This window comes from Lycium barbarum, chromosome 3 (assembly GCF_019175385.1).
Source record: "Lycium barbarum isolate Lr01 chromosome 3, ASM1917538v2, whole genome shotgun sequence".
Classification (NCBI taxonomy): Eukaryota; Viridiplantae; Streptophyta; class Magnoliopsida; order Solanales; family Solanaceae; genus Lycium; species Lycium barbarum.
Window position 1 is genome coordinate 3,456,588 of NC_083339.1, and position 22,929 is coordinate 3,479,516.

A 22,929-nucleotide genomic window follows, 5' to 3' on the forward strand; every position below is an offset into this window, starting at 1 on the left:
GGCTTCCCATGTAGCTTCATCAACCTTCTGGCTCTTCCACAAGAATTTCACTGAGGCTACTTCCTTAGTTCTCAACTTACGAACCTGACGGTCAAGAATGGCTACGGGGATCTCCTCATAAGTCAACCCATCCTTAACTGTTATAGTATCAGCAGGAACAACCAATGATGGGTCTCCTACACACTTCCTCAACATGGACACATGAAACACGGAATGTACAGCAGCCAAATCTTGTGGCAACTCAAGTTCATAAGCCACTAGACCGACCTTTCGTAGAATTCTGTAAGGTCCAATATATCTGGGGCTTAGCTTCCATTTCTTGCCAAATCTCATAACACCCTTAATGGGTGAGACTTTAAGGAACACCCAATCATCAACTGAAAATTCTAAGTCCCTTCGCCTCACATCTGTATAAGACTTTTGGCCTCTCTGAACCGTTTTCAAATGCTCCTGTATCAACTTGACTTTCTCCATAGCCTGATAAACCAAATCTGGTCCTAACAACTCTGCTTCACCAACTTCGAATCAACCAATGGGTGATCTACACTTTCTCCCATATAGAGCTTCAAACGGTGCCATCCCAATGCTAGCATGAAAACTGTTATTGTAGGAAAACTCGATAAGAGGCAAGTGATCATCCCAATTACCTTTGAAGTCCAAGACGCATGCTCTCAACATGTCATCCAAAGTCTGAATAATACGTTCTGCTTGGCCATCTGTCTGCGGATGAAAAGTTGTGTTAAGGTTCACCTTGGTACCCAATCCTTTCTGAAAGGATTTCCAGAAGTTCGCTGTAAACTGAGCATCGCGGTCTGAAATAATGGACACTGGTGTCCCATGCAATCTGACAATCTCATTAGCACACAGCTTGGCATAATCTTCTGCTGAATCTGTGGTCTTGACTGGCAAAAAGTGTGCCGACTAAGTAAGCCTGTCAACGATCACCCAAATAGAGTCGTGTCTCCTGGCTGAGCGAGGTAGACCTGATACAAAGTCCATATTGATCATTTCCCATTTCCAGACAGGGATATCAATATTCTGAGCCAAGCCACCAGGCCTCTGGTGTTTGGCTTTCACTTGCTGACAATTCGAACACTTAGCCAAGCCACCGTGCCACATGGTCTTTCTGGATATTTGCTTGAAGCCGTAGCAAAAACCCGTTGGGAGATAAGAAAAAAAGACAGACGAAAGGAAGTACCGAAAATTATAGGAGTTTTAGGGGTTGAAGAAGGTTATGATATTGAAGATTATTAATTATTGGTTCTAGTATGTAATTGTGTTATAGCAGTGAATCAAGTGGATTAACACATTTACTTCTTTCTTTTAGGAATTTACGCAATGATTTTTTCGCTTTCACTTTCAAACACCAGCTGATAACTAGAGTCATTCTTTGATATACGTTGGCTATGAGTCAGGTTCAATAGAGTTTGATCATCTACTAAAAGTTATTTACATCTTCATTTAAATTGTACAATTTATACACTTTGGATCATTTATACAACAAGTGAGAAGGTTCTACATGGTGCAACAAACTTGAAGAGTGCTTCACCAACAAATATTGATATTGGTTATAAAGCTCGTAGACTGAAATGGCAAGGAAAATATGCAATGACCACATCACAACTATCCCGATTGAGAGCCAACAAGAGAAACCAAAAGGCTGCATCAGAAGCAACTAGATCTTCAGCAGAAGGAAGCTCCAACAAGTAGTTAATGTAGGAAATTTGTCATATTTAGGGTATTTGAAACAATGTCTTTAGTACATGTAAACTGCAGCAGTGATGTCTAGCTAGACTTATTATTATGCATTACTGTTGTGCCAATGACATTAGCAATGGTACTTTTCGATTTGTGCTAATCAAATTTGTGCCAATACTACTCTCCAATTTATGCCCCTGAGTCAAACATGCACGGGGAAGATTAACAATAGGATTGGAATATAGGCTATAGGCAGCCGTGGCAGTTGTGCCATTTCAAGACAATAAATTTCATCAAAATACTCAACAACCAAATAAATGGGACGGTTGGAGTCAAATACAACCGATTAGGCCATAAATCAAACACCACATCGGGTGAATTCAATTCACTTCATTGAATTCACCCCATCCAACTATCCCGATTGAGAGCCAACAAGAGAAACCAAAAGGCTGCATCAGAAGCAACCAGATCTTCAGTATAAGGAAGCTCCAACAAGTAGTTAATGTAGGAAATTTGTCACATTTAGGGTATTTGAAACAATGTCTTTAGTATATGTAAACTGCAGCAGTGCTGTCTAGCTAGACCTATTATTATGCATTATTGTTGTGCCAATGACATTAGCAATGGTACTTTTCGATTTGTGCTAATCAAATTTGTGCCAATACTACTCTCCAATTTATGCCCCTGAGTCAAACACGCACGGGGCAGATTAACAATAGGATTGGAATATAGGCAGCCGTGGCAGTTGTGCCATTTCAAGACAATAAATTTCTTCAAAATATTCAACAACCAAATAAATGGGACGATTGGAGTCAAATACAACCGATTAGGCCATAAATCAAACACCACATCGGGTGAATTCAATTCACCCCATCCAACTTCATCCAATTCACTTAATCTTCCATTTCAACTATCTATAAAACCCACTAACCTCATCCCCATTCTCGTCATCCCATTAAAATTATCCCATTCACTTGTTAAAACAAGTTCATTCAACCTAAAAAATATTGGCATATTTCGAGAAGAAATTAACATGGTCATACGTAGAAAGTGATGAATTCGTACGTTTAATTTAGCATCCATGTTTCATTTGCTATTTTTATTGCAATAGTTTAGTAATTTTTCATGTTTTTTTTGCAGGTGCTTCCTACTAATATTCTTGATGTTCTACCAACCGAAAAAACTCATGCCGTTGTTGCCTATGGAGAAATTTTTTACACTATGACCTACAAAATTGGAAAACACGCGCGCCTCTGTCTCGGGTGGAAAGACTTTCTGGAATCCAAGCAATTGACGGAGGGAGATACACTCTGTATTTGGGTCTGCGAGTGTAAGTGCCGGGAGGGCATATGATTCGATGTTCAAAAGAAGGAAGAGGAAGAGGTCATAGTTGTTGACTAGGTCTCTATTTTCTTTTCTACGTATGATGCTAGCATTTTAATGAACAACTGCTATATTTCTTTGCTGATTTATATTCATGTCATATCTGCGACTAATTCACAACGCCAAACACAATCCAAGTAATTCACAAAATCTAATAACCAAAACATTATGACAAACATAGAAGAAAATCTTTGTAGGAACATTACAAACAGTAACTAGGAAACAATTAGACTACTCAAGACAGAAATAAGAGATAATACAGGAAGCAACAACTATAAATCGAGAGACAAGGAAGAAAAAAATTGAACTAAAACAAGAGAGAGAAACGGGGGAGAAAGAAGCAGAAAGGGGAGAGAGAAACGACTGAGAAAGGAGGAGAAAGGAGAGATTTTGAAATTTTTGGAATTGGGGTTTTAAATTTGGGGTTATTAAAAAAAGGGTACGTTGGAGTTGCCATGTAAGCAACAATACAACCCTTCACGCGCCCATTTTGCGTGTAGCACACACGAGCTATCATGTAGGCAAAAGGTGCTTATGTGGTATAAATTCAGGGTAGTTTAGATAGTTAATAGGTACAATCCCCGGTTTAAATAGCCATGAGAAAAATGTGATAAAGTTTAGGGATATCTATGACTTTTGCCATAATATAATATATAGGGATACGCTTCTCTTATGCGTTGAAAGAAAAGGTCTATATATACTCTTCTGCAGTTTACAACTGTTAAAAGACATACCAAACATACTTTGTTCCGAATTGAACACCAAAATCACCAATACATACCCTAGCCGCGACAACCTTTGACAGAATCTCTTGCCACTTGTTTTTCCTCCAACAATGGAAATAGAAGATGGTGGTTCCTTGCATAAACCTAAACACAAGATTTCTCACACTTCCTCAGACTTCATGATTAGGTATAACATCTTTATTCCCCTTTTCTATTAATTGTTAGACTTGTTCAATTAAAATTACAGATTAACGGTACAAAAATAAAAAATTGGGACTTGAAGAAACTAGTAGAAACTTTAAGCTTTGTTCTTTTTTTTGTGATTATTCACAGAGTCTTCCTCACATTTGATAATTTATTTCAATTTGAGTTATCACCTGATATGAATTTGTGTATTTCATTAAACAACCTTTTAGGGAAAAAAATCGAGTTTGTGGAGAAAAAAAGAGATTTTCGTGGGGAATTTTCATAAAGTGAACCATAAAAAAAATAAAAAATTGGGACCCTTGCTTTTTTATTATTCACTGTGTTTCATCTCAAGTTTAAGCAGATATTGAGAAATCACGGTGTTGACATGTAGTATTTGTGCTACTCAATGAAAAAAAAAAGATACAAACTTTGAAAATGATTACTCCCTCCGTCCCAAAAGTAGTTGCATGTTTCCCTTTCGAAAGTCAATTTGACTAATCTTTGGAGCTAAATCTGTTTAGATTAATTTCATATTTTAAATTATGAAATTTTAAATTATAAGTTGGATATTAAAAAACTATACGAGAAGTACTATAAATTGCACTTCTTCTCATATCAATATGGTAAAAAAGTACATCTTGAAATGTTGGTCAAATTTCATGTAGTTTGACTCTTGAGAAGCAAAACGTGACTAGTACTTTGAGACAGAGGAAGTACATAAGTTTAGTTCTCTCTATTTTAGGATTACAAAGTTTGATGAATTAACGGAAGTGGGAAGTAGATTACTAGTTGGTTCTGTCACACCCCGAACCTGGGCCTGGACGTAACACGGCACCCGGTGCCTGACTGCATGTGACCGAACGAACCAACTGGCTGGCTGAATCAACATGTGATACCAAAACATAACTAATTTATAAAATAAAACTAACACATGCTGATTAACTAAAAGTCTCACTGAAATATCATAATGCAGAAATACTTAGACAATCTGAAATATATCTGACAGTAGCCAGCATGGCTAAAACAAAACAACTGAAGAACTGCCAACAAGGCTAACATAATACATATCTGACTGTCTGAACTGTGTCTATGAAGCCTCTAAGAGTACTGAATGATAGAGCTGTCTATAAACTGAAATAACTGGATAGCTGACAATGCCCCGAAGGAAGTGGGGCTCACCAGTAGCTGATACGTGCACTCCTAATTAGCTGAGTCGTCAACCTGTGTATCGTTACCTGCATCACGAGATGCAGGCCCCCAAGCAATAAAAAGGGACATCAGTACATTTGAATTGTACTAGTATGTAAAGCAACTGAAGCAATAAAATACTGAAACTGATAACTATAACTGTAATAGCAAGGAAGTAGAGATATGAATACTCCCTGCTCTGTATCTGAATCATCTGTATTATCTGTGTCTGTATATGTGGGGCCTCGGCCCAATAATAAATTCACGCTATGGCCTCGGCCTAGTAGTGCGTCAGTCAATGGCCTCGGCCATGTATACGTATACACAAGACTGTACTGTGCCCTCAGGCAAAATCACATATGTATAATTATGGTTAATTAATAAGGACTGAGACCATAACAACAATGAACAATGCTGAACTGAAATAGACATACTGGATTGAATTGAAAACACTGACTGTTTTTTAGCATACTGAATTTCTAGACCGAGACTCATGTGGTAACAATACATAAGTCTATAAAGATTACGTGCTGAGTTCATGATATTCAAATTGATAACCATGAACGAATTCTGTAACTGCAACCCTAGAAGATAACAGTTCTACAACATATCATAAAACTAGGGCTAAACTGTATTCTGAGTCAAATTACTGACAAGTATGAAGAATGAGGCGTAGGGAGAATCATGAACATTCCCTAACGTAGATAGTTAGCCTCACATACCTTAATTCCAGCCTTTGTGCTTAATATAATGTTCGTCAACCCTTTGAACTTTGATCTACAACAATACAAGTCAAAGGGATTCTATATTAGCAATAATATTCATGCTTTGGTCATCTAAGCATTTTATCAAACACCTAGTGGGCATAAAGCTCCACAATCTCCATTAATGGTGTTTCTTCACCCAATTCCCATTCTATTACTTGTAGGTGATTCTACAATCTCAATTAGGTGTAATTAACATCATTCTTCATCACCCACATGAATACAACAATCCTAAGTCAACAATCCAAATCTCTAGCATAGCTCATATAATCCTCTTTATCAAACCCATTTACTATTCTCCCAAGAACTCATCAATTCATAACTATAAATGATTAGAGAGTAGAAACATTACCTTTTTGAAGCCCAATCCTCTTGAATTCGGGTTCTAGGGTTTCCACATCCAACAATAATGTTCCAATCCTAACTCTATGGATTAGAAGAGTTTACTCAAGTTAGAAAGGGATTAGGGATTTTAAATTCAACCTAGAATCATGATAAAAACTTACCTTGGAAGATCTTGAGGTTTGGGACTTGTTCTCTATGAGTTTAGAGAGAATTTTCGTGAATGGGGAGGCTGGGGAAATAAACCCCAAGTCCTAAATATAGCTTAAAACGCGTAAACCCGACTTTTGACCCGAAACTGACCCCGTCATGCGATGGTCGCGCGACGCACAGGCAGCGCACGACCATACTCAGATCAATATTCAGAGTAGGGGTTTTTGTGCGATCGGCGTGCGGCGCGGGTCCATCGCACGCGCCCGCAAGCGCCTGCACAAGCGACGGGTATCGGTTCTGAACAGTGTTTGGTAAAATAGGCATAACTTCTTGCACAGATGTCTGTTTGAGGGCCATAATATACCGTTGGAAATATATTTCAAAGGGATACAACTTTCATCAAGGAAGTTTTCCCAAATTCCAAATTAATAAAGGGGTTATGGTCATTGGAAGTAAGACCTTCTATAAACTCACTTGCAAACATGCCCGGTAGAGTGGCTTCCAACTTTTCTTTGCCCAAAGACATTTCTTATGACTTAATTGGTTTTCAAAACATTTCCTATAACCCTCATATTGGTTCCATTATATTATTATCTTATGAGTCAGACTTTCGCCCGAAGCTACGAGGTGTTACAGGTTCAACAAGGACTTGGTAAGTGTTGTATAGCATCCAGTTGAATGAATCTACTCCAAGAATATAATTAATGTTTTATTTTCTCTTTAGTGAATATAGCTAGTTTGCCTGCTTTTGTTAGAGTATCTGCGGCGCAACCGATTGAAAAGAATTCTGAATTGGTCGAGCGCATTATTAGAGACAATGAAACTGAGAGACTTTCCTCCTACATAGAAGCTGGATGTGTGAATGCTCATGATTCTGTATAAAATATGTCCAAGTGTAAGTGTTTCACAAGTCTGGAATCTTTACCTCTTTCTCTCTTGGTTTTACGATAATTGAGTTTTTGCTTTGATACATATTGCATGCTACTTATGCATGTCATATGGTCATTTCTTTCTTGCTGCCAGAGTTTAATTTAGATAGTTCTGTTTCGCTTATCTCTTTTCCATATAGTAGACTATTGAAATATCTTGTTTCAAATTTTTTGATATGTCTATATATAAACAAGAGGGATGACAAATTGTCTTTGTGGTTTGATTTTTGTTGTTGTTGTCTTCATATCATGATAGGTACATCTAGTGCAGTTTGAGTTTCTCCCTTTTGTTTCCAATCTTTTTCTTTAGAAATGTTTTGGTGTTATTCACTTTATAACTTGGGTTCCTTCTGCACAGAAGTACATACATGCCACCTTGTTCTTCAAGATCACGTAAACAAAGGTATTCCCTGTGCCCTGAATTAATAATTTTTCTATATCATCTTTACATGATTGCTCTAGCTACACTATAAATTGTTATGCGATTTTCCAATTGTATTTGAAGTTTGGTTGTAAAATGTTGATATTTAATTGCAGCGAAGTGTGTAGTTGATGAACTTGCATGTCTTTCAAAGGGTGCGGAAGCTATAGTGCAATCAATAAATTGTTGTTTGGCTCAAAAGGGGGAACTAAATGTTGGCAATGGTAAAGATTTGTTGGAAACCTCTCATGATGAAGTAAGTTCCTTTTTTCTTTAATTGTTTAGCCACTTACATGCTTGAGCTTTTAATAAGTATCACCCATGCATTATTAGCTAACCGTTCATCTAGAACGGAGCCACTATTTATGCTGTTGAAAATTGCTGCAAATGGAGACTGTTTCTCTATGAAATGGTTATTATTAAGGTGGGATTACACATCAATAATTATGTTATTCTGGAATGAACTTGAGAAAATAGAAAGCAAGAATTAATATTGGATAAAACGGAGGCAAAAACGCAAGGCGATTTCTTCTTATTTGTCCAATCCTTGGTGGACAGAGTTACCCAATACCTGTGCTGGTTGCAGGTGGTAGGTATCCAGTAGAATTAGTCGTGGTGCGCAAGTTGAGACAGACATTATATTTATATAAAAAAAAAAGAACTTATGTTGGAAATTCAGATAAATCTTTCAATTCATTTTTTTTGGGGGGAAACCAAAAAAAAAAAAATAACAACAAACTACAGTCAAGTTTATGCTTGGTCATATTACGTAGTTATGAGGTTAACACTAGGCACGGGCCGACTCCTCCTAAGCGGCAGTGGCACACACCTAGCCCGTGCGGCGCCCGTAGTCCCACCTGACTACAAGCTAGCCTTTCTTTATCCCAGGTTTTCTTGGTACGACCCCATGCCTATGATGAAGCTTTGCCTCAGAGGCTTAGCTTTCCTTGTGCCTCCCATTTGATGTCAAGGCTTTAGCCTTGTCTTGCTATCATACTCTTGTGGCGCATTTCATACGCTGGGTCTCGTCTATGCGCACCCCTTGGGTTGGCTACGGACATACATGTCTCTCGCCTGGCACTGAGCGTCGCTCCTGCGCGCACAGTCCTATCCTCAAGCTTGACACTTGCCTTGTGTCGCGCCCTAGTAGAGAAACTTCCAATCCTTGGCCTTTGTCAGGTGCGGTCCTCTTTCATGTGACTATGGTGTCCCATGACATTGGCAAACATAGCCCTCGCAACATACTGCCATCCCTCGTAGTGCAGCGTCACCCCACGACTGCACGTCTAAGCCAACGGACCCTTGCTTGCAAGGTTGAACCCAAGCCAAGCTCATAAGTCAATACACGAGGCTCTTGAGTGGTGCCTCGAGTACTCAATCTACACGGAGGTCTTTTACATCCATAAAGATAGCTCTTGGGGCATAATCAGTTCCTACGTCAAGCCTCCGACACTCGTTGTGCGCCCAACGCGGCCCGCAGGCATGACGTCGTCCATAGAGTCCCCTAACTAGTATGGATACCTAGGACGCTCTTATGAGATGCCTAGGCAGGCCCTTAAGGTACTCCCTCAAGGTTTCTCACTTAGTGCGACTAGCCGACAGCACGCACGGGGGAGATTGGCTGAGCTGTAGACACCTCTGCCCCCCTTATATATGCTTTAAAAAGAAAAACCCAAGTTCTAGCACTGGACATCATATTGCCAGAGAATCACACTTGGCCTTTCTCACTCTTCAGAACTCCAAATGAGGCGCCGTCTGTTACTAACTCTTTCTCTTGACTTTCTTCACTTCTCCAGTGAGTTTTGACACTGACACTGCTCCTGGGCTAAGTCAAGCCCTTAGGTAAACGATCTTCAAATGATGCCAAACTTGGTAAGCACATTCCATAACATCCTAGGAAGGGTCCTCTCACCCTAAATCCCAAGATTCCATCCATAGATCGGAAGTGCACGGGACTGACACTCAGGCTCGTGCGTGGCCTCATCCGCCGATGGCCCATGGGCTCATCCCAGATCCTTTCTAAACTTTCTTGGCACTCTTATAATATGCCATAGAGCATCTCTAGATGCTTATTGACTCTCGCCCATCGGAGCCCCTTGTCGGTGCATGTCGCCCGCGCACGGATGACACTGCCTGCTCGGCCGACCATGCCTGCGCAGGCGGCTGACACTGCCTGCACCCACGACCCTGTCTGCGCGCACGGCTAACACTGCCTGCGTGCCGCTGACACTCATCTGTGCACGTCTCCTGCACGACTGACACTCGCTTGGCCCACCTGGGGCGCGCAGGGGTTATGGGCGCCAAGGCACAACGAAGGCAGCCCGTAACAGTAGGTCTGCTATCCTTATGAATTTTATAAGCTCTTAACCAAATGTGACTTTGTATCGGATTTGTTAAAATATCACAGTAGATGGCATTTGTGGTGCTACATTGCTGAAAAGATTCTGAATCCTAAATTCAAAGTTTCAAGCTAGTTAGTTAGAAAGCTATTCAAACAGTTAAGTTCTAAGTGGAAAGGGTTACTTTATGTGATTATTATCTGGATTTTGAGTCCCAAAATAGAATAGTCTACTTGTAATGTTCGCTCAAAAATTCCAATTTTAATTAATATAGACATTCCTATGTTCTTATTTCTTAAAATAAAAAATTATCTAAATCAGAAAAAATTATCTAAATCAATCGTGATCATTAGGCTGACCTTGAGCCTATATATGTTTCCCTTTTGACTGTTTATGTTAACTGATTTATGATAATATGCCAATGTAGGAAGAAGCATCGTCTGTTGATTCTCTGAAACATGTAGTCATTGATACTGCAACACTGATGGCAATAGTGTACTCCATGGTAAAAGTGACTACACAATGCAGGTAATTATAATTTTTTTCCGTCCGATATATTCTTTATTATCGGTTTAGAATTAGCCAAGCTCGTAACGTTTAATTCTTTTTTGCCGGTAACAGGAAAAAATTGTTTCTTCCCTTAACCTCACTTCACCTTCCGGAGAATTGGATAGCTATTCCAGCATGTGGTCGTTGCGCCCTTACATAGATGATGAAATCATGCATAAAGCTTGGAAACTTGTCCGCTAACTCGTTCTATAGCAGAAAAAACTCTACTGTATAGTTTTCTTTCTGGAAATTTGCTTGAAGCCATAGCAAAATGCAGTTGGGAGATAAGAAAAAAAGACATACGAAAAGAAGTACCGGAAATTATAGGAGTTTTGGGGGTTGAAGAAGATTATGATATTGAAGATTATTAATTATTGGTTCAAGTATGTAATTGTGTTATAGCAGTGAACCAAGTGGATTAACACATTTACTTCTTTCTTTTAGGAATTTACGCAATGATTTTTTCGCTTTCACTTTCAAACACCTGCTGATAACTAGAGTCATTCTTTGATATCCGCTGGCTATGAGTCAGGTTAAATAGAGTTTGATCATCTTCTAAAAGTTATTTACATCTTCATTTAAATTGTACAATTTATAAACTTTGGATCATTTATATTTTTAATTGTGTAATATAGTCTAGAACGAAGAGTCCTGCATAGCCAACTTCTAGTTCAGCTTATGCAACTACACAATCAAGCTCAATTTGTGGTGACACAAGAGCTGTGCCAGTAGCTCCACAAAAGAGGGCTCAAGTTGGAGCTGGCAAGGGAAGGGGCAGAAAAAAATTCACAAATGCAAGAGGGGTACCACTTGTGAGTGCAAGAGAAGACTCTTCTTCAGGTCAATTGCCACCATTATCAGGCCACAAAAGGGCATATACTATTGTTGGTTTTGTTGCAGCTACTGGAAATAAAAGTAGGCCTACAACTGGTTTTGGTGTATACTCTAATCCTGTTACTGGAGCACAAGTCTTTAATGTAAGTTCACTTTATGATTTGCCTTTATCTTTGTTCTCCACAATTTACTAATATTTCATATTTTAATTGAAGCCTGGTACAACAAGTGAGAGGGTTCTACATGGTGCAACAAACTTGAAGAGTGTTTCACCAACAAATATTGATATTGGTTATAAAGCTCGTAGACTGAAATGGCAAGGAAAATATGCAATGACCACATCACAACTATCCCGATTGAGAGCTAACAAGAGAAACCAAAAGGCTGCATCATAAGCAACCAGATCTTCAGCAGAAGGAAGCTCCAACAAGTAGTTAATGTAGGAAATTTGTCACATTTAGGGTATTTCAAACAATGTCTTTAGTATATGTAAACTGCAGCAGTGATGTCTAGCTAGATTTATTATTATGCATTATTGTTGTGTCAATGCCATTAGCAATGGTACTTTTCGATTTGTGCTAATCAAATTTGTGCCAATACTACTCTCCAATTTATGCCCCTGAGTCAAACATACACGGGGCAGATTAACAATAGGATTGGAATATAGGCAGCCATGGAAGTTGTGCCATTTCAAGACAATAAATTTCCTCAAAATACTCAACAACCTAATAAATGGGACGGTTGGAGTCAAATACAACCGATTAGGCCATAAATCAAACACCACATCGGGTGAATTCAATTCACTTCATTGAATTCACCCCATCCAACTTCATCCAATTCGCTTAATCTTCCATTTCAACTATTTATAAAACCCACTAACCTCATCCCCATTCTCTTCATCCCATTCAAATTATCCCATCCAACTATCCCGATTGAGAGCCAACAAGAGAAACCAAAAGGCTGCATCAGAAGCAACCAGATCTTCAGTATAAGGAAGCTCCAACAAGTAGTTAATGTAGGAAATTTGTCACATTTAGGGTATTTGAAACAATGTCTTTAGTATATGTAAACTGCAGCAGTGTTGTCTAGCTAGACCTATTATTATGCATTATTGTTGTGCCAATGACATTAGCAATGGTTCTTTTCGATTTGTGCTAATCAAATTTGTGCCAATACTACTCTCCAATTTATGCCCCTGAGTCAAACACGCACGGGGCAGATTAACAATAGGATTGGAATATAGGCAGCCGTGGCAGTTGTGCCATTTCAAGACAATAAATTTCTTCAAAATTTTCAACAACCAAATAAATGGGACAATTGGAGTCAAATACAACCGATTAGGCCATAAATCAAACACATCGGGTGAATTCAATTCACCCCATCCAACTTCATCCAATTCAATTAATCTTCCATTTCAACTATCTATAAAACCCACTAACCTCATCCCCATTCTCGTCATCCCATTCAAATTATCCCATTCACTTGTTAAAACAAGTTCATTCAACCTAAAAAATATTGGCATATTTCGAGAAGAAATTAACATGGTCATACGTAGAAAGTGATGATTTCGTACGTTTAATTTAGCATCCATGTTTCATTTGCTATTTTTATTGCAATAGTTTAGTATGTTTTTTTTTTGCAGGTGCTTCCTACTAATATTCTTGATGTTCTACCAACCAAAAAAACTCATGCCGTTGTTGCTTATGGAGAAAAACGTTACACTATGACCTACAAAATTGGAAAACACACGCGCCTCTGTCTCGGGTGGAAAGACTTTCTGGAATCCGAGCAATTGACGAAGGGATATACACTCTGTATTTGGGTCTGCGAGTGTAAGTGCCGGGAGGGCATAGGATTCGATGTTCAAAAAAGGAAGAGGAAGAGGAAGAGGAAGAGGTCATAGTTGTTGACTAGGTCTCAATTTTCTTTTCTACGTATGATGCTAGCATTTTAATGAACAACTGCTATATTTCTTTGCTGATTTATATTCATGTCATATTTGCGACTAATTCACAATGCCAAACACAATTCAAGTAATTCACAGAATCTAATAACCAAAACATTACTACAAACATAGAAGAAAATCTTTGTAGGAACATTACAAACAGTAACAAGGAAACAATTAGACTACTCAAAGATAATTTTTGCAAGTAAAAAACATAGAACAACAACGACAAGCCTGTTGAATTTGGCTTTTGCACAGTCCCTCTCTTCCTTAATTTCCTTCAATTTTTGTTTCAATAAATCATTCTTGCCTCCAAGTTCCTTCATTTTATATTTCAATGCCTCTCTTCTTCAACCTCTTTAAGCTTCTCCTTCAAAAGCTCAACCTCTGGAGATGGATCAATCCATTTAAAATAGCCACATCCACCCTTATCCTATATAAAAGTAAAAGAATATTATGAACACAACAAATCCGAAAAAATGGCTGAAAATCAAATTTCCAAAAATTAAAATTTTAAAATAGCTACTAACTTTTGGCATCTTGCAACCAAAAAATCTATGACCTGGGTTGTTAACTGTTCTCGAAGTTCTTACAATATAAGAATTACCACAATTACAAATAACATTTTCATCTATAATCCCAGAATTTTGTGACATTGCTATGAAGAAGAGAGAACCAAGACAGAAATAAGAGACATTATAGGCAACAACAACTATAAATCGATAGACAAGGAAGAAAAAAATTGAACTAAAACAAGAGAGAGAAACGGGGGAGAAAAGAGGAGAAAGGGGAGAGAGAAACGGCTGAGAAAGAAGGAAGAGAAAGGAGAGATTTTGGAATTTTTGGAATTGGGGTTATTAAAAAAAGGGTACGTTGGAGTTGCCATGTAAGCAACAACACAACCCTTCATGCACCCATTTTGCGTGGAGCACACACGAGCTGCCATGTAGGCAAAAGGTGCTTATGTGGTATAAATTCACGGTAGTTTAGATAACCAATAGGTACAATCCCCGGTTTAAATAGCCATGATGAAAATGTGATAAAGTTTAGGGCTATCTATGACTTTTGCCATAATATAATATATAGGGGTACTCTTCTCTTATGCGTTGAAAGAAAAGGTCTATATATACTCTTCTGCAGTTTACAACTGTTAAAAGACATACCAAACATACTTTGTTACAAATTGAACACCAAAATCACCAATACATACCCTAGCCGCGATAACCTTTGACAGAATCTCTTGCCACTTGTTTTTCCTCCAACAATGGAAATAGAAGATGGTGGTTCCTTGTATAAACCTAGACACAAGATTTCTCACACTTTCTCAGACTTCATGATTAGGTATAACATCTTTATTCCCCTTTTCTATTAATTGTTAGACTTGTTCAATTAAAATTACAGATTAACGGTACAAAAATAAAAAATTGGGACTTGAAGAAACTAGTAGAAACTTTAAGCTTTGTTCTTTTTTTTGTGATTATTTACAGAGTCTTCCTCACATTTGATACTTTATTTCAATTTGAGTTATCACCTGATATGAATTTGTGTATTTCATTAAACAACCTTTTAGGGGAAAAAAATCGAGTTTGTGGAGAAAAAAGAGATTTTTGTGGGGAATTTTCATAAAGTGAAGCTATAAAAAAAATAAAATTGGGACCCTTTATTTTTTATTATTCACTGAGTTTTTTTTTTGTACTTTATTTCAATTTAAGTTACCCCCAGATATGAGTTGGTTTATTTCATTAGACAACTTTTTAAGAAATGGATAGAGTTTGTTAATAAAAAAGAATTAGCTAAATGGGAATTTCTTTTTTAAAAAAAATAGATTTTTCTGGAGAATTTTCTTAAAGTGAAGCCATACTTTTTTTCCCTTTTGAATACTTAGATTGAGGGGAGTTCAAACGTTGATGTCCAGTTGGAATTGTGGTTAAAAATTAATTCTTGCATTTTTTTGGGGGGGGGGGGGGGGGGGGGGGGAGGTGATTTGTCAGACATTGTTTGAAAGTTGTTTTAGATTTTCATCTCAAGTTTAAGCAGATATTGAAAAATCAAGGTGTTGACATGTAGTATTTGTGCTACTCGATGGAAAAAAAAAAGATACAAACTTTGAAAATGATTACTCCCTCCGTCCCAAAAGTAGTTGCATGTTTCCCTTTCGAAAGTCAATTTGACTAATCTTTGGAGCTAAATCTGTTTAGATTAATTCCATATTTTAAATTATAAGTTGGATATTAAAAAACTATACGAGGAGTACTACAAATTGCACTTCTTCTCATATCAATATGGTAAAAATGTACATCTTGAAATGTTGGTCAAATTTCTTGTAGCTTGACTCTCGAAAAGCGAAACGTGACTAGTACTTTGAGACATAGGAAGTACATTAGTTTAGTTCTCTCTATTTCAGGATTACAAAGTTTGATGAATTAACGGAAGTGGGAAGTAGATTACTAGTTGGTTTTCAACAAGGACTTGGTAAGTGTTGTATAACATCCAGTTGAATGAATCCACTCCAAGAATATAATTAATGTTTTATTTGCTCTTTAGTGAATATAGCTAGTTTGCCTGCTTTTGTCAGAGTATCTGCGGCGTCAACCGATTGAAAAGAATTCTGAATTGGTCGAGCGCATTATTAGAGGCAATGAAACTGAGAGGCTTTCCTCCTACATAGAAGCTGGATGTCTGAATGCTCATGATTCTATACAAAATGTGTCCAAGTGTAAGTGTTTCACAAGTCTGGAATCTTTACCTCTTTCTCTCTTGGTTTTAAGATAATTGAGTTTTTGCTTTGATACATATTGCATGCTACTTATGCATGTCATATGGTCATTTCTTTCTTGCTGCGAGAGTTTAATTTGGATAATTCTATTTCGCTTATCTCTTTTCCATATAGTAGACTATTGAAATATCTTGTTTCAAATTTTTTGATATGTCTATATATAAACAAGAGGGATGACAAATTGTCTTTGTAATTTGATTTTTGTTGTTGTTGTCATCATATCATGATACTATGTGCATCTAGTGCAGTTCGAGTTTCTCCCTTTTGTTTCCAATCTTTTTCTTTAGAATTTTTTTGGTGTTATTCGCTTTATAGCATGGGTTCCTTCTGCACAGAATTACATACATGCCACCTTGGTCTTCAGGATCACGTAAACAAAGGTATTCCCTGTACCCTGAATTAATAAATTTTCTATATCATCTTTACATGATTGCTCTAGCTGCACTATAAACAGTTATGCGATTTTCCAATTGTATTTGAAGTTTGGTTGTAAAATGCTGATATTTAATTGCAGCGAAGTGTGTAGTTGATGAACTTGCATGTCTATTAAAGGATGCGGAAGCTGTAGTGTAATCGATAATTTGTTTTTTGGCTCAAAAGTGGGAACTAAATGTTGGCAATGGTAAAGATTTGTTAGAAACCTCTCATGATGAAGTAAGTTCCTTTTTTCTTTAATTTTTTAACCATTTACATGCTTGAGCTTTTAATAAGTATCCCCCATTCATTATTAGCTAACCCTTCATCTAGAACGGAGCCACTATTTATGTTGTTGAAAATTGCTGCAAGTGGAGACTGTTTCTCTATGAAATGGGTTGTTAGAAAGGTGGGATTACACATCAATAATTATGTTATTCTGGAATGAACTTGAGAAAATAGAAAGAAAGAATTAATATTGAATTAAACGGATGCAAAAACGCAAGGTGATTTCTTCTTATCTGTCCAATCCTTGGTGGACAGCGTTGTTATACCCCATTTTAACCGGGTTATAGCGGAGTATAACATATTGGTGATTCCTAAATTGATTTATTTTAAGGAGTCGCCACCTAATTTATTTTAAGGTGAATTAGGGCACCTAATTATTAACTAAAGTAAAGCTAACTAAACCTCCGTTAATAGTCTGCTTAACCAGTGTGATTCTAGGTAAGGGTTCTATATTATCCTAAAGGGAAGGGGTTAGGCATCCTTTAGAATCCGTTAACTACGGCTATCCGACCAAACTTAGATTAATTAATAAAGGCTAAATATAGTGTTTGAATTTTTTTTTTTTTTTTAAAAAAAAAAAAAAAAAAAAACTTACAACTATTGTTTAAGTTTTAAAGGAAAATAATGTTAGTTAAAATAAGATTTTATAGAAAATATAACAATTTGTTTAAGAGAAGAACTTTAAAGGGTATTTTAAAATAAGACTTATAAAGGTTGTTAAGATTTTAAAGAAAGAATATAACAATGCTATTTAAATAGGACTTATAGAATGATTTGCACGAAAAGAGACTTCAAATGCTATTTAAAATAAACTATAAATATTACTATGCTTTAAATAATAATATTATTTAAAATAATACTAGCAAAAAAATACAATAATCTTGCATATGAGAAAAATGCGGGTTTATGCAACGTTTAATAAATATTTGAGATAGCTCCGAAGGTGGGGTATTGATTTTTTTTAACAAAACTAAAAATATGTTGAATAGCTATATAAGATGGATAAACGGCTAATGCCAAAAAAAAAAAAAAAAACTTTGTGAACAAACCTTCCTTGATTGATTTAGGCACTTAACGAAAATGAAGGCTTCGAAAACATTGAGAACTAATCTTTCTTCAAAATATGCATTAAAAGGCTACTGTGGTTGTAAGAAATAATGTCCATAAAAAGAAGAGTAATAAGAACGCTTCTGTGGTAGTAAGAACACTTCGTGAGATGAATAACAAAAAGACATTTTATTATCTCAAGCTACCATCCATTTTTTCTTTTTATAGATATACTGAAACCTTCGTGAAATGAACTAAAAAAAGGTTTCCATTACTGTGTGAACTGACGTCCCAAATTAATCCCCACTAAATTAGTTATTCTAAAGTAGCTAAATAATAATTTACTAAACATAATTAAATAAACTCATATAAGATATGCTAAAAAAACGCAGCAGCCTTTCTCAATCGTTTTTAGCCGAATCCTGTGGACTAAGAATACGGAATGGAGCAATGAGATTGTTTGATCTCGTGGCGGAATCGAGTCTCATTTGAGACTCCTCGCAATCCGGATGTCATGCCAAAGAAAAGAAAAAGAAAAGAATTAGAACAATGATATAATTTTATAGTGTGCAAGAAAGGGAGACTTAAAGAAATAAGAAAGCAAACCCAAACCAGTAAGCCCAAAATAAGGTGGTAGTTTTAGTTTTCAGGACAGGACAAATGACTTATGTATACCTTTTAGATGGAAGAGTTTAATCTGTGGTTTTTATCAACCGTAAATCCATCTATCTAAAAAAAACCTGTGAATGCTAGAAACTTGCACCTCCACCTCGTGAAAATTGAATATTGTATCCAAGTTATAGGAACTTGTATCCCCACATTACTCTCATTCCCACCTCAAAAAAAAAAAAATCAATATAATAACTATGAAACAAAACTTCATGTTCTAATTTAAATCCTGAGAACACACATCAACTTAAAGGGGCTGCATTGAACTGAAAATCAAATACTTATGATATGGAAATTTCAAAGCTATTATTTCAACATACAATGGTTATCCTCGCACTTCTCTTTAGTATTTCAGCATGCAATGGTTATCCTCGCACTTCTTTTACAGGTTCATAATCATCCTTTTTTTAGACAAAAACAGTAAGACAACAACCACGTGCAGGTTTTTCTCAATACCTATGACTTGTGTGTATTATGCTTATGACCCGAATACAACCTATTATTTCCTTTAAGCTCACACTACAAACACATAATTCTCAAGACTGTTCATTCCTTTTGGTAGATTGACCTTTGTCACATTAAGCCAACAGACATGACTCACAAATATCATCACTGATATCAGGCAATTCACACATCAGATTAAAAAGGAGAGTGTTTAATCAGCAAGCTTTATTTTGAGAGGAAAGCAATCATAACTCATGAAAATGTAGTATCATTTTAAACTCCTTAGTTGACTTTAAATGAATGAATCAAAATGGACTTCTCGATTGCTAATTCTTCAACTTATATCGACTAAGACTAAACAGATCTATCTTAGTTTTAATCTAAACTAACTCATTTTTTCTTTTTACAAACAGAGGGCTTAACAGGATTATGACAACCCACTAAATCATAATCTAATTATCAATCACACAGAAGTAAATGCATGATACTCAGATACGTCCATGATAGTAAAAATGCAAATTCAGGCAGATTTTCAAAATCAGAACAAGAGGAAGAATGGTGGCTGACAAGGACTAACGAACTTAATCCAAACAGCCCTATAATTCCCATAAGAGGAAAGGGATAAATAACTATATCACATATTGTCTTCCATAATAAAACTATCAAACCAGACAAAACTAGAAAAAGAACAGTCCCGACAATTTAACTTTATCGTGCATGAGTTTAAATGAACATAAAACAAAACCACAGAATAAAATGAAATGTCGAGCGGCATCAATATTGAAAACCAAAGAGACAAAAGATGAAGATTACTACTCTAATGGTCCTGTTGGCAAACATCTCCGCGAACGCGAGATAATGATTTCTGCTGTGATGGTAAAGTGAAAACTCAAACCGACAAACCGACTAGACTCTTTAACACAATAACAAAATACAGAAAAGGATACTTAAATAATCATTTTTGTTTTACAAAAAAAGTTACAGGCTCGAAAACAAATTGGTTATTTAGAATGACTAACTATGATGACATAAATGGAGTTTAAATAAGAAAGGAAATGGAAATAAACACCTAAACTTGCCTCTTATACTTTCATCACAACTAAAGCAGACAATGAAGCTAGCAGGGAAACAAGTACAACGTCATCTAAATTGGATCCTTATGAAACTAAAACAGGATCATAAATTTCCATACGAGCCCCATTTTCTAACATACGAAGAAGGAGTAAACTAATCCCTTAATTCAAACAATGATCGAACTAAAACACATACACTAGAGACAGAACTGAAAAATGGTAGAAATAAACAAGATCAAGCAGAACCTAATTAAACTAAAGATTTAGCCCACTTATATTCCAAAAACTAGCATAAACTCATAATAGGCAGCAACAAGATGAGGAGAGGATAAATGCTGAAATAACGAGAGAACTACTGATACCATGCTCTTTGCGTAGTAGGGATCGATTCATCGAGCAAACAATAGGGAACTGCCGCTAACCAAGGCTTTTAAACTAATCAACATTTGGAACATGAGCTAAACAGGCATAACGCCGATTAAACTAATCATTTAGCATGCTTAAATCAAGGACCTGAACTGATATTTAACTTGCTCTTTAACATGATTAAAATTAACAATTAGGACGACACAACCAAACAAGGCTAGCACTTAACACATATCTACTTAATTTATACTAACGATTGTCATAGCTAATCAACTTAACTCATATAAACGAAACACAAATAAAGCCTGAAATATGCTAAAAAGAGGGAAGTTTACTAACCTTCTTCGGGTGCAGCGAAGTGAGGCTTCGAGTCTCCGACCTACATCGAAACACTACCGAATCCGAACTTGCGATGCTCGGATTCACAACGACAAACTAGGCAATCGAATACAAATTGGATCTAGTATTTTGACCCGATATTAAATAAGATTATGACTGCTAAAAGGACTGATTTTTAAGGAAATTTTCACGCGGCTGAAGAACTCTTTCTTTTACGGGATTTTCGCAAATAAAAAAAAGGCCCTTAATTCATTCTAGGAACGATTATTTATAGCTAGATTTTTGGATTTTGGGGGTAGGGTTTTCGTTTTGAGGAAGAGAGAGAGAGGAGCGAGGGGACAAGAGAAGTGGGGTGGCAGAAGCGTGGGGGGAACAAGGTAAGGTGGAAGTGGCAGAAGCGGCAGAGGGGAATGGGGTGTCAGACGCGTGGGTGGTGACAGAGGCATGGGGAACGAGGCGTGGTGGTGTCAGAGCAGGCGGAGGTGGAGAGGCAGGTGAGGTCACGTGGGGGAACAGGGGGAAATGGGGAGGCGCGGCGGTGGCGATGGGGGTTGGAGGCGGTGATGGGAGGAGGAAGAAAAGAGAAGAAGGAGGCGACGAAAAAAATGGGATAAAAATGGGAAACCCTTATTATTTTGGATAAAGATGGGTCGGATCAGGTCCATTTGTGGACCGGATCAATTTTTAGACCGGGTATTAAAAGAATGGACTAGTGAATTGAAACATGGACTAGTCTAAAAATTAAGATAAGCGATATGGGCTAATAAAAAAATATTAGGAGTTAATCGGACTTTGATTTGGAGTCCGGTAAGTCAAAATACGGACCGAGTGCAAGAAATAGTTTGGCTTCTAAATTTGAATAAGAGGTCCATTTTGATTAACGATGTACTAAGTATGACAAAAATATTATCTAACACAAACATGTAATTATTGGGATTCGGGTAATAAAATTATATGATGCTATAATAGCCGTGCGATAATATTTTAACAACGAATAACGCTATCATTTAATTGTGTAAAATAAATGCGATGCGTATGCAGAAGTTGGTAAAAAATGCTGAAACGTAAAATTATAATAATACTAATAATAAATAAAAGTAACGAATAGCGGTGCTAATAATAATAATAGTACTAATAATAATAATTAATAATAATAATAGTAATAAATTAATAATAATAATAATAATAATAATAATAATTAATAATAATGATAATAATGGTAGTAGAGACGGCAGTAAAGATAATGACAGGATAATGAAATGCCAGTATTAATAAAAGCTAATAATTATAGTAAAAAATATATATTTATTTTATTATTATTTTTAAATATTAGAAGCGCAAATATGTATTTCGGAGGAGAGGCGGGACAAAATTGGGTGTCAACAAGCGTTACCCAATACCTGTGCTGGTTGCAGGTGATAGGTATCCGGTAGAATTAGTCGAGGTGCGCAAGCTGACACAGACATTATATTTATCCAAAAAAAAGAACTTATGTTGGAAATCCAGATAAATCTTTCAATTCATTTTTTTTTGGGAAGCCAAAAAAAAAAAAAAAACTACAGTCAAGTTTATGCTTGGTCATATTATGTAGTTATGAGGTTAACACTAGGCACGGGCTGACTCCTCCTAAGCGGAAACGGCACACAACTAGCCTGTGCGGCGCCCGTAGTCCCACCTGACTACAAGCCAGCCTTTCTTTATCCCAGGTTTTCTTGGTACGACCCCATGCCTATGATGAAGCTTTGCCTCAGAGGCTTAGCTTTCCTTGTGCCGCCCGTTTGATGTCAAGGCTTCAGCCTTGTGTTTCTATCATACTCTTGTGGCGCATTTCATACGCTGGGTCTCGTCTATGCGCACCCCTTGGGTTGGCTACGGACATACATGTCTCTCGCCTGGCACTGAGCGTCGCTACTGCGCGCACAGTCCTGTCCTTAAGCTTGACACCTTGCTTGTGTCGCGCCCGAGTAGGGCAACTTTCAATCCTTGGCCTTCGTCATGTGCGGTCCTCTTTTAAGTGTCTATGGTTGTCCGAGGGCATTGGCAAACATAGCCCT

At 37.0% G+C, this 22,929-nt stretch overlaps 1 protein-coding gene, 1 long non-coding RNA gene and 1 pseudogene across 2 annotated transcripts in view; all 3 read left to right on the forward strand.

The window, feature by feature from the left end:
* The first annotated feature begins 7,039 nt into the window (after positions 1 to 7,039).
* On the forward strand, positions 7,040 to 10,998 carry LOC132629758 (uncharacterized; annotated as a pseudogene).
* A 3,651-nt stretch (positions 10,999 to 14,649) lies between these two features.
* LOC132629759 (uncharacterized) lies at positions 14,650 to 16,808 on the forward strand. The gene is made up of 4 exons (XM_060345114.1): positions 14,650 to 14,800; positions 15,864 to 15,931; positions 16,035 to 16,175; positions 16,750 to 16,808. The coding sequence occupies exons 1-4, from the start codon at positions 14,724 to 14,726 to the stop codon at positions 16,806 to 16,808; spliced, it is 345 nt and encodes a 114-aa protein (XP_060201097.1). The 5' UTR covers positions 14,650 to 14,723.
* A 28-nt stretch (positions 16,809 to 16,836) lies between these two features.
* The window catches only part of LOC132633661 (uncharacterized), a 29,232-nt gene continuing 23,139 nt past the window's right edge, over positions 16,837 to 22,929 (forward strand). The window contains exon 1 of the long non-coding RNA XR_009579727.1: positions 16,837 to 16,889. This is a non-coding gene — a long non-coding RNA (uncharacterized LOC132633661). The remainder of the gene's footprint in view (positions 16,890 to 22,929) is intronic.